Genomic DNA, 12,436 nt, shown 5'->3' on the forward strand with positions numbered 1-12,436 from the left:
TTTTTTGACCTTGAATCCAGCTGGAGGCGCAGCACCCACTCTCTCTCTCTCTCTCTCTCCCTCCCCCCTCTCTCTCCCCCTAGCTCCCTCTCCCTCTCTCCCTCTCTCTACCTTCTAGCAACGACCCTCTCCCGTGCCCTCTCCAACGGGCTCCGAGGACCTTTTGTAATTGGACTGCTTCCTGGTCATTCTGGCTACAGCTCCCTCCTCATCTCCTCCCGCACCTTGCTACAGTCTCTTCGGGTCGCTTCCTTCCCGTCATGCAAGAACAGAGGTACCTCGGGAGCCTTTGGGAGGCTGCATCAGCTGACCGGGTCTGCAGCAGAGTCAGGATGACAATCCGATTGCAGCATTTTGATGGGGGCGGGCGCGGGAGAAGGTCTGCGGCGAGGAGAGTTCCACTGAAGGACGGGAAAACTCCCCCCTCCCACCCTTTCACAACCGCCTTTTTCCCACCCCGGTTGGGAGAGAGAGAGGTGTGTGTGTGGGGGATGTCTTTCTTTCTTTCTTTTCTTCTTTTTGTTTCTCCCTCCCACTTCTTTCCCCGGGCCAGACATTCTCCTGTCCTGGTTTACTTTGTTTTTGACCCGCCTTTCGCCAAGGACTGCGTCTCGACATCTCGACAGACCTCAACTAACAGCCATACTGTACCGTTAACCTTCAGACGCCCCTTTGGGGAAGGAACGTGGGGATGGGAGGGGCGAGGCAAAGCACGCTGCAAAATCGACACACCACCAGCAACAACTCAAGGGGGATCCTTCCGTAATGCAGCAGAAAGCCCCCTCTAACCGGCTTCCACGCTGTCTATGTTCATCTCCAGCTTTTTGTTTTGTTTTGTTTTTCCTTTCGTCTCCTAGCTTCCCTTTCCGTCCCAGATGTTTAGACTCCTGAGAAGTCTAAACATCTGGGAGAGGCTTTGCGCAAAAAACTGCTGACTTGGCTCCCCTTGCCCTTCCACCACACCACCACCCCCATTCCAGTCCCGCAAGCTATTAAAGAAAACAGCAGAGGTGTTCCGCTCTGTGAATGATCTACTCTCGCCTTTCAGTCCTGTCCTGTTAAAACCAGAGTTTAAAAATAAATAAATAAAAAGAGCTCAGGTTATAGGTTACGCTAGGTTTCCCCCCCATCTTCCCAACCGATCCCCCTTATCCCCCAACTGTATGTATGAGACCGGCAGACTCCTGCGGCAAGAGGAGTTGCTATATAAGCTTTTGCACCCCCTTACCGTGGGGTGGTGGAGTGGCGCAAGTGTGTGCGCGTGTGTGTGTGTGTTGGGGGTGGGTGGGTGGGTGGGAGGCGGCGGCGGCGGCGGCGAATGCTAGGCGAGAAATGCCGACCCAGCAGCCTCGGTAGAGCGGGAGGAGGAGGAAGAAGAGGAGGAGGAGGAAGAAGCAGTCGTTGTGTGTAAGGAGGGAATAGTGTCAGTGGGATGGTCCGGAAATCCCGTGATAAAAAGAGGGAGTAGTGAAAGTAAAGGCGCTGTGGGCTCGTTCGTTCTCCGCTACTGGCTCAACGTCGCGCCTAAACCCTATTGGAAGGAGAGAACTTCTTACGTCCGCTCCTATATCTTCAAACAGAGGCGTTCGCTCCTGAAGCACACATGGAATCGGCTACAGAGGGTGCTTGATCTGCTGAGAAAAGAAGAAAAGCAGCTTTTTGCCTTCGCTGCGACTTAAAGGGAACGCAGAACTGCGGGAGCGCATCCACCGAGAAAGGTACCCCCTCCACACACACCCTCCCACCCCGTCTTTGAAAAGGACGGTGCTGTCCAGGGTGCTGATTCTTTCGTATTCCGTAGCGTATCTTTAGTAGTACTGTAGGCTGGCACCGCCCGGACGCGAGAAACTGTCCTTGGTGCTGAACAGTCTCTGCTCTCTTCTCCTTCAAACACCTTGCTGTTCAGAACAACCCCACGAAGTCGGAATTTCCCCTGTCTCGCTGTTTAGTGGTGGCAGTTGTGGTTTGCATGACTTTATGGTTGCATAAATTGGTAGTTGGCTGTGCAGAAGAATTGGAAAGTATTGTGATGGCTCTATGGGACAGTGTTTTGGTGTATGTAGTGCACATGAAAGCCTCTCTAAAGTGGAACTGCAGGCACTGGCACTGGGCTTCCCATGCAGAGTCTCTGATGATACATTATTATTTAAATGCTTCTTGTAAAAAAAGAAGCAAAAAGAAACCTTTTACTCCAATTGTAGTTTGCAGTAGTGATGTATGTAGTGTCACTATAATCTCGTTGGAATTTGAAACATGTACCTCTTTGGTGCAGGAACTGATCCACCCCACCACTAATGTTAACCATTCTTCATCACAGAAGTTTTCAGCTAGAAAATGGTTAACTGGTGCAGCACTGTATTTCCTCTTGATAAATTCTCACAAAGTCCGATTTCCTTTCTTCTTTAGAAAAATGCAGCTAATTAGGTCTTTTCAATGGCATTCTTTTTAAGTTTGATTTAAACGTTTTTGTTTTGCCTTGGACTAATTTGGAGCATGTTTTATTTTCTTTGCAGAATCACGGGAGAAGAGATATTATTGGCTAAATTTCTTATTCTTTTTTTTTTTTTAAATAGGGTTATCTACTTTTGGAGTTTTTGTGCATGAAAATTCATAATCGTGCTGATTTGCAAGATCACTGCCTTAACTTTGTGGCCACAATTGAAAATTCTATGCCACAATGACTGTAATCAAAACCATTGTGCTAATCCAAAGAAAACTTCTGAATGATGTGTGTACATATTATACATAATATGTAGGAAAATCTTTGTGTTTTGGAGATAGGACTAGCCTAGCTTTCAGTTTTCTGTGCATTTGTGATAGTGATGTCAGTTTCAAATAATGACATATTTAAAAATGTATTTGGTGTTTAACTTAATTTGACTAGCATGATGGTTCTAGCGAGTGATGCAGATGAGGCTGGCCATGAGAAGCTACCAGCAGAGAAGGCTGCTGCTGAGCATTCCGAGAGCATAAGTGCTTCAACCTTCAAATGCCCCCCAGCACTGCCTCTGTTTTGAAGAGCTATTACTTCCCCAATTCTGAGCATTTTTTCAAGAAACCCCTAAGGATTACTGAAGTTTAACTTTGTGTCAGATAGGAAAGGATTAAACCCTATGATTTTTGTGCTGAACTTTAGAGCTCCTTATAATGGTGCAATCTAAAAAAGGGGAAAAAAACAACTCTGGAAAATCCTATTAAATAGTCATTTTGGAAAATAGATTAAGACTGAGAAAATGGCTATGTTCATTTGTCATTTTTTTTGGAAATTAAATTCTATTGGGATTTTTTTAATTTTTTTTTTTTTTTTTTTACAAAATTCAGAGCAAATAGTCATCTGATTCAGGCTAAGTTCAGATTTCAACCTAAATTCAGATTTTACTCCCTATAAATTTAGGCTATCCCATGATGACCTAGCAGCAAAACATTATGCCCTTTATCAGCCTTCCTAAAGTGCATTTCACAGATTATGTTATACTTTCTAGCTATCCAAAGCATGAGCAAGAAACTTCAGTGTGAGACGTGTTGTGTGCATTTTTTGTATGCATGTACGCCAAGCATTTTCAACCTAGCAGATTTCTTAAAAGACAAGTAGATGCACTGCAGAAGGAACTAAGCGAAGAAAGCTATAGCCCACCCTAATGCCTTCTTTTCCCTCTCTTGCTTTGTGAATTCAGCTGCAGGCTGAACCTCAGGAATTTGTCTCCACCTGACTTGCATGTGAGAACTGCTCTGGTGGGAAGGAATCTAAAGCCATCATCATGGAATTTGTAATGAAACAAGCTTTAGGAGGTAAGAACTAAATTGTGCTATTGAGTAATTACTTGATGGGTAGAAGGAATTGTAAACCGTCAACATGGAATATATGGCAAAATCCCAGTTGATGTGGTGGGTGCTGTTGCGCATGACCTGAATTCATGACTTGTCCTCTGCAGTGAAGTTTCCATTGCGAACAATGCAGATTTCCTATTGACAGCTGTGGTGAAAAGAACCTTGGTCTGCATCACTAAGCTACTAAATAATTTACATCCCCCCTTTTATATTCCTCTTTCCCAATACGTTGTGTACACCTTAAAAATCCCATAGATCGTTTGTTTTAGATGAAGCATTATTACATTATTGAATTTCCAATCCAGTAGGGGGCAGGAGTGAGAACACTCTCAAGTCTATGGTGGTTTCTGAATGATCTGTCCTGAATGCAGAAATATATTTTTCTTCTACTATGGGTTGACCAGTGATTCCTGCTAATGAATCAAATAACTGTGCGTTTTATTATAGGAGAGGCAAAATTTGCAGGATAAAATGGAACATATTTAAGTAAGTTAAACCGTCATTGCTTTCATTCAAAGGATGGGATATCAGCAAACCTAATTTTACAAGGAATTAAAGGTCTCTGGCTTAGCACACGTTGTTAGCTCACTCAACAATCTCAAAATTTGCCCAGGTTCTTAAAGGAAAATTCACATCAATTAAACTGCTTCCAAGTTATTTGCTAGTTGCAATATAATACATCACCAGGAATTTTGATAACAGGGATATATAGACATGGAACATTACAATAAGAAATCCAGTGAAGCTTGTTCACAAGCATAGTTTTTGTGAACTGTTTTGGCCACTGTCTAATCTTTTAATGGTTGTCCTATTATATCTGTGTCCATGTGGGGAAAAAGGTATGTTTCCATTGACTGAAAGTCTGAAGTGTAGTTGAGAAAACTGCTGGATGACATTGCTATTCTGAATGTCTTTATGATGGACTCATTCTCCTCCACCTCATCCAGTACATTATAGAGCATATCTTAAAATGCTCCTCCATTGATCGGCATTTCCAAATCCTATTAAGCCTTGAGTTTAAAGGTGCAGACCGTTATTCAGACAGTTTGCAAGTCATGTTGGCTTTGATTTTTGTTCCACCTCAAGATTTATCCCGTTAGTGGTATGTTATGTTATGTTGTTTATGTTATTCTGTGTGTGGATGCAATTTGCAATATAAACACATTAAGAAGCTATTTACTTCATCAACCTCATTTCTATTCAATTTAATTCTGCCTTACGTACATGGAAAATAAGCATTTTCCCCCTTATTTGCAAATGAATTAATGAAGAGTGAACTCCTCCAAAGAAAAGAAAACAATACGTATTTTCCTTTTTTTTTTTTTTTTTGACTGCAATTCTATCTCTGGTTGGGTGCAGAAATCTCATTTCATTCAAATTCTTTTTAAAGGACTTCATTCTTGGAAGTACATAACATGATTCAGCTTTTTTATGGGTAGAGCTGCATCCAGACGAAAGGACTAACGAAGGACCCAGGGGGGCATTTTCCCTGCATGGCTCCCCTTCAGCATAAATACTTGATTGAATTTGGTCATTGCAGAGATGAGCAGGAATGTCAGAAATCAGTTTCCTGTTTGGTGGCTTGGCCTGAGAATTAGCAAGGAAGTATGGAAGTAGATCCCATTAAATCCTATTCTTTTTTTCAGGAAAATGCCCATAAAGTGGTTTTTTTTGGGGGGGAGGGGTTTTTCCTTTTTATTCTGTTGATATGCGAATAAAGTAACTGCATCACTGAACACAGCAATACTTCATATTTTATGCTGACGTTATTTTCACTGCTGAAATTTCAAGTACACCTATTGAGAAGATTGCTTAGATTAAAAAAAAAATGGGACGAACCTCCAAATAAAAATTTTTCTGATGTGGATTTTCACACTCCTAATTCTACAATTATCAGTTCAGCAATAAGAGACCACAAATGGGGCCTCCTGCTCCATAGAATCCCAAATGTAGGAATTTTGACAGAGGACTCTCCATTTTGAACACATGCAATAAAAGAGAGTCTATCCATTCTTAGGTAACTCTTGCTTTACATGAGGGTTTTATTTCTTGACATTGAGAGAGAGAGAGAGAGACAGAGACAGAGACGGAGAGAGAGAGAGACAGACAGGCAGACAGGTAGACAGACAGATAGAGGCAGAGACACAGAGAGACAGAGAGAGAGAGAGAGAGAGAGAGACAGACAGACAGACAGACAGGCAGACAGGCAGACAGGCAGACAGGCAGACAGGCAGACAGGCAGACAGAGACAGAGAGACAGAGAGACAGAGACAGAGATCTTTTTTGTGGTCATGCAATCTGAGATACTAAAGATGAGTCCAAGTTCTTCCCTATGTCCATCAAATGAAACCAACAAAATGTTAAAAAGTTATGATATGTGAGTAGTTAAGAAGCATATCTTAATTATATTAAAGTAACCAAAATATCTTTGCAATCCCGAAGGCATGTCACAGCTTTTGAGCACCCATAATGTTTGGAAATTGAAAGTTGAACAATTTGACATGCTCTATCAACAACATTTGAAACTTGAAGAACATAAAGACACATTCAATGGGCAGGAAAGGAAAGCTACATTGGAAATTATACAATGTCTCTAAGTAGGAGTGCCAGCCTAAAAGAGAACAGGATAACACTGGAATAGTAGAAATGGAGAACATGTACTCCTGGTATGTCACTTAACTACATCTCCCAGCATTTCTAATCAATACTGGTTGGGATTTCTGGGAACAATAATTCAATCTCACCTGAAGCAACACAGATCTCTTCACACTTTCTTAAGGAAGCTTGATAAAGTATTCTGCTTCAAAAGAAGTCTGTTCCAGAAACTGAATTTATTTTAAAAAAAGATCAGTATAGTAATTCTTTTCTTTTCTTTTTTCATAACGTTTTCTTCTCTGCACTATTCTGCATAATTACATCCAACAATTCGGGATTGTTTTTTTTTTTAGTCCTTTTTGTCTTCTTGTGAATTTCTTCGGAGGCTAACAACTTTGCTTGGATTTCACTAGGAACATCGGATTGTAGAACAGATGTCATTCTTATATATTGGATTGAGTTAATTAGTTACAATGAGTAACCCCGCTGAGTTCAACAAAACATGAAATACATATGTTGTAATTATGATTGAATCCAACTCATGCCCTTAACCCGAAGCCAGTGACGTAATTTATGGGTCTATATCTGGCAGTCTATGGAATACACTAACATACAATATATATGTATCTATATCTGGTTGATATTGGTGTTAGATTTCCCATATTATACCTGTCAATTATTTTTAAAAAACATGAATCATCATTTATGTTATGAAATGTTCCCAAAGATTAAAAAATTGTATACAGTTTCCCTCAAAAATGTGCATTTTAAGCAATGCATTTATTTATCATAGATGCTTTTCTATCACATTAATTCTATAATTGCATATCTCCTTTTTATTACATCTTTCTAAATACTTTTTTTTGGGGGGGGGGGTTGATAATTTTTTGAGTAGAAAGTAACCACTGCTGCAAACTCTACTGTCAGTTGCCTCTGTGTCAACAATGCTATCTATTTTGGCAGTGCATGCATTATAAATTGATTTTTCAATCCTTAGCATAAAGGAATGGGGGAGGTGGAGGATAGAGAAGGAGAAGCAGTAGGTATCAAGTTTCTATCATCTTAACTCAAATCAAATTGCCACCTAGTTTAAATACAGAAAAGTGAACAACTTTAATCTCAGGCTGCTTGTAGACATGCACAACCGATGGTTAGAAATATACACATGACTATATTTAATTTTGTTAATTTTGTAGTAGAAAAATTCATTGGGAATCAACATGAAAACTGCTCACTGTATCAATTTCAAAACCTCTATTGGGAAACCAATCATGCTTTGACTGAGGTAATACATGCAGTATTTCAAATTATACATCATAATGTGTTTAGATTTCATTTCTCCAAGGTTGTCCCTTTCCAGAAATATCAGCTGAATTATATTATATTAAATTGAGGAACTATAAATGGTTACATCAGTTTCCTGTTTTCTAATTTGGTGCCTTAACCTCTACACCAAACTGGCTCTCAGAAAATGCTTCAAAATATGCTTTCTAGCCTGCAAATATTCTGCAATTGGTGAAATAAGTCAGGAAATCAATATAAAGGACAGAGAGGCAATGTTCACAGCACAGGCTGGAAATGCATTGTGAATAAAAGTGCATTTTCCCTCTTTGGATCAGGCTGAGGTTATAATAACAGGGTTGGCTTCCATTGATTTGTTTGGCAATTTTAAATAAGCTAATTTCAAAGGAGTTGGACTTGGTCACTGCACAAACACATTAATATAAAACAAAGCAAATTACATCGATCGAGTCCTTTGATGCGCGTTTCAGAATGTGATTTTGTCATTACCTAGAAACAATGACAAGCCTGCTTATGAGCTTGACTTTATTCAGAATTGCCAGACAGTTAGCATTACAGAATTTATTTGCAGCAATATTGACATTGGAACAATGTCATCCAAATAGTTGCTATTTAAATTTAGAGCAATGCAAGCTGGAGGTGGTGGTGGAGGATCTTTTAGTCAGGAAAGGTTATAGAGTTGACTGAGAAGGAATGATGAAAACTGGAGAAAACGCCGAGGGCCAGTTCAGTCTCTGAAGTGGGCCATTCAGCTGCTATTTCTCTCTTATAGCACAAAATTATAGTCCTGATATAAATTAAATGATAGGCAATCGGGCACTCTTTGATGGCACTGTAAGGTCAGAGCTGGGAATACACTGTGTTGAATTAAGTGGAGCTTATTTGTGAATAGGTGTTTATATTATACTGCAAATTTGATGCCTGAGGCTACTACAATTACAGAGCACATCCACTACCAAGGGGCAGTAGGAATACATCTGGCTGGAGAGATAGATAAGTGGCAACTAAAAACATGCCCACATCCTCTGATGTAGGGGATTGCAGACTCCATGGCACAAAATCATTCCATAAGGTAGGATCAGCCAATTAAAGAAACATGAGACCTTTTCAGGAGGTTATCTTTATGGAGCATTCTGTCAAAGAAGGCTTTGAGTTTTTCCCTAAGTCTGTTTTCTTTTATAGACCAATTTTATTTCACTTCAGAGTTGAAAAGTCGTAAAGCTGAAGTTTTAATATTTCCCTTAGATTTTAATAGCTGGACTTGATCACTTTGCACATCTGTTTTTCATTGACTACTTTATGATACAGTACTGATTCTAAATGGTTCATGATGTTTATTGTAAGTCAGATGAAAACAGGTTGGTATAAATAGATAACATGACCATGTTGCAATTTGGACCTCTTTTTTTTTTTTAGCATATAGATTTCAGTGTCTTGATTCCCCTCCCCTTCCACAAATGTTCATTGTTTGGAGCTTATTCATTGTGAGCAAGTACAATACTTGAAATCCCTGCTAGATGGCAGGATAAACCACTTTGGAAGCTTGGAGTATCTGAACTTCTAATCAAATCAGGCAGAGAAATAGACACTGCCTTCTTGAAAAGGTCTCTTCTTAAGGCATATTACTAAGATTCTTCACTCAAGGCAGACACACCAAGTATAAATTGAATAGGGAGGTTGAAAGCATTGGGATCTGAGGAGTTTCTTGTTCTATAATGCATTCCTTTGAGTAGATTATCTTTCTAATGGTATGAAGGGGGTTGGGTTACTTCTGAGACCCATAGTTGATATAATTGCATAGTTGTCGCATAGCCCCAATACAAGACTTCTTTAAAATTTACTTTTTCTTTACTTCTTATCCCCCCCTTTATGTAATACTTTATTATACTTAGAAAGGTGACTCAAAAAAATCACACATAATTCTTTTAAAAAACAGCAAAAGCTTGTGTAGACACCATTATCATTAAATAACACAGTCACTGGAATTAAAAATGAAGAACTGAAAACTCAATGTAAGTTGATTGTTCATTGTGAGCCAAGCCAGATGCTTCAAGAAGAAATTTGACACATAATTCTTTCTTACTTTATTTAAATAGGCTTTCTTTCTTCATTGTGCAACTGCATATTTTTTTTTTTAAAAAAAACCACACAATTCTTTATTGTTTTAATTTAAAAGCAGTGTGCTACCTTTGAACACAAACCTGGATGGAGAGTAAGTGGAAATGCAAATAAAGCAGAAATACCTGCTTGTTGAAGTTGATTAGTTCTGAAATTTTTCTAGTTCATTTGCATTTCCTTACTCTCCAGTCAGATTTGTGTTTAAAGGTAATGCTTTGCTTTTAAATTAAAGCAATAAAGGAAAAAAAAAAGTAGGATGGTACAATGAAGAAGGAAAGACTATTAAATAAAGTAAGAAAGAAATAGCCAGAGCTATTTCTAGTTTGGTTATATTCTTAAACAGATGTGCTAAAGCAGGGGTGTCAAACTCGATTAATTGAGGGCTGCCTCAAGGGGTGTGTGTGCATGGCCAGGGTAGGGGTGGCCAGTATGATGCTACTCATGTTCTGGGGCGCCTGTGGTGGGTGGAGCGCTTTGCCAGCAAAACTGGGCTTCCAAGCTCTGTTTTTGGCTGGGATAGCCTTCTGCAACCCCCTGCCAGAGAAAGCTGAGCTTGGGGGTGGCACACACAGCACACGAGCTTCATTTTTGCTGGCAGAGGCACCGTGGGCCAGTCCTTCACTGTTTCTAGGGTAGCCCCATGGGCAAGATCTATGCACCCCTGGGGCGAATTCAGCCTCCGGACCTTGAGTGTTCTAAAGTAATACATGTAATATGTGAATTCAGACTTGAAACAATTATAGTGACATGTGTATCAAGTGAGAATGAACACTGTTCACATGTCTTTGGGGAGCTTCTTCACCTGCTCCAGTTTCTCTTTCAATCCAGACTATTATTTGCTTCCTTGAATAAGCTGCCACCTCACCTTGTTGCTCTGATAGAAACTTTGGCCAGTTTGCGTGGTTAATAAGGGCAGAGCTGCTGTGATGTATATCTCATCAGCCTTGCCAGATAGAATTGCTACTCTAATAATTTTATTTAAGAGCTGTGTTGGCACAGTGGTTAGAATGCAGTATTGCAGGCTAATTCTGCCAATTGCCAGCAGTTCAATTCTGATTGACTCAAGGTTGACTTAGCCTTTCATCCTTCCAAGGTAAAATTTGGACCTTGACTGCTGGGGATGGAAATATACTGATTCTGTAAACTACTTAGAGAGGGCTTTAAAGCATTATGGAATGATATATAAGTGCTTTTGCTATTTCTGAGTGTCAGTCCTTGTGTCACCAATTCCTAGCTCTTCTAACCTGCAAGAGACATTCAGAAACACATGTGTTTGGAAGGAGAATCTAATAACAGGTTCTTAAAAATCCATCCTGAGTCACCTTGTAGCGGGATATGGGAGACATAAAATTTAATAAATAAAACAGCCACGTGAATACAGAAATTTGAATGGCTGGGAGGAGGGAAATAATGGTTTGAACTGTCAAGACAGAAAGATAGAATAGAATAGAATAGAATAGAATAGAATAGAATAGAATAGAATAGAATAGAATAGAATAGAATAGAATAGAATAGAATAGAATTCTTTATTGGTCAAGTGTGGTTGGACACACAAGGAATTTGTCTTGGTACAAATACTCTCGGTATGCATAAAAGAAAAGATACATTCGTCAAGAATCATAAGGTACAACATTTAATGATAGTCATAGGGTACAATAAGCAATCAAATCATACTAGGAAACAGTCAATATAAATCAGGTCCAATTAAACTTATTTTTTTGCTACACATGCCTATGCACAGGAATATTCTCAACTAATAACTTCCTTGTTAACAATTATTTAAAATGTGAACAGAATTCAAGAGTGATTGGACATAGCTTGCTTGTGGCTATGTAGGGATTCTAGGATGATGCCTCTTTTAATTCTGCCCCCAGCTTCTACACTCCTTCCTTCACACTTAGCGAACATGGCTGTCTCCTTGAAGAGAATAATTTGATAGAGACATATATACGCATTCACATTTTGTAGATCCAATTTGTAGAGCAAACAAATGTATTTTCAATCTAGAACTCAACTATGTGCCCACGCGCATGCACACACACACACACACACACACACACACACACACAATTATCACCCATATGATCCTAACTGTAAAATTATACTGCTTCAATGAAACAGATTTACTTTGCAGAAAAGGAAGTCTTGATGAGTAATTACAAGGGATGGACTATGATGTTCTATACCCATTGATATATTGAATGTAAGCAAATGACTGGTCTCAGGTGGTCTCCATTCAATTTCAGCAGGGGATTTCAGTTTTATTTCTTTAAGCAGATATCTGTATCCCCTCCACAGGACTGGACTGGAAAAAAAAATAATTTATTGTCTAAAATAGTCAGTATTATAACTGACTTAAAGAGATAAAGAAAATTAGAGCTCCACGTATGTATGGATGAATTGAAGGAAACATTATTAAAATTAAAAGGATTGAGCGTGTTTGACAAATTTTCCTGAAAAGAAAAGAGTGTGGTCTCCTATCCCACTAAGCTTTAGAATTTTTTTTTTTTTTTTGAGAATGTCAATGAATGCATGGACTAAATTTGCCTTATTTTCTAACTTTCAAAGTGTCTTCTTGGCATGACTCTTCTTA

The 12,436-nt window shown here is 39.3% G+C and overlaps 1 protein-coding gene across 1 annotated transcript in view; it reads left to right on the forward strand.

Moving 5' to 3' along the window:
• The first annotated feature begins 1,345 nt into the window (after positions 1 to 1,345).
• The window catches only part of CPLX1 (complexin 1), a 173,749-nt gene continuing 162,658 nt past the window's right edge, over positions 1,346 to 12,436 (forward strand). Inside the window, exons 1-2 of the mRNA XM_087926385.1 lie at positions 1,346 to 1,718; positions 3,675 to 3,789. Coding sequence (XP_087782511.1) covers positions 3,759 to 3,789 — 31 coding nt within the window. The 5' untranslated portion in view covers positions 1,346 to 1,718; positions 3,675 to 3,758. The remainder of the gene's footprint in view (positions 1,719 to 3,674; positions 3,790 to 12,436) is intronic.

This window comes from Pseudonaja textilis, chromosome 2, assembly GCF_049901715.1.
Source record: "Pseudonaja textilis isolate UNSWEBS1 chromosome 2, rPseTex1.2, whole genome shotgun sequence".
In the NCBI taxonomy this organism is placed as follows: Eukaryota; Metazoa; Chordata; class Lepidosauria; order Squamata; family Elapidae; genus Pseudonaja; species Pseudonaja textilis.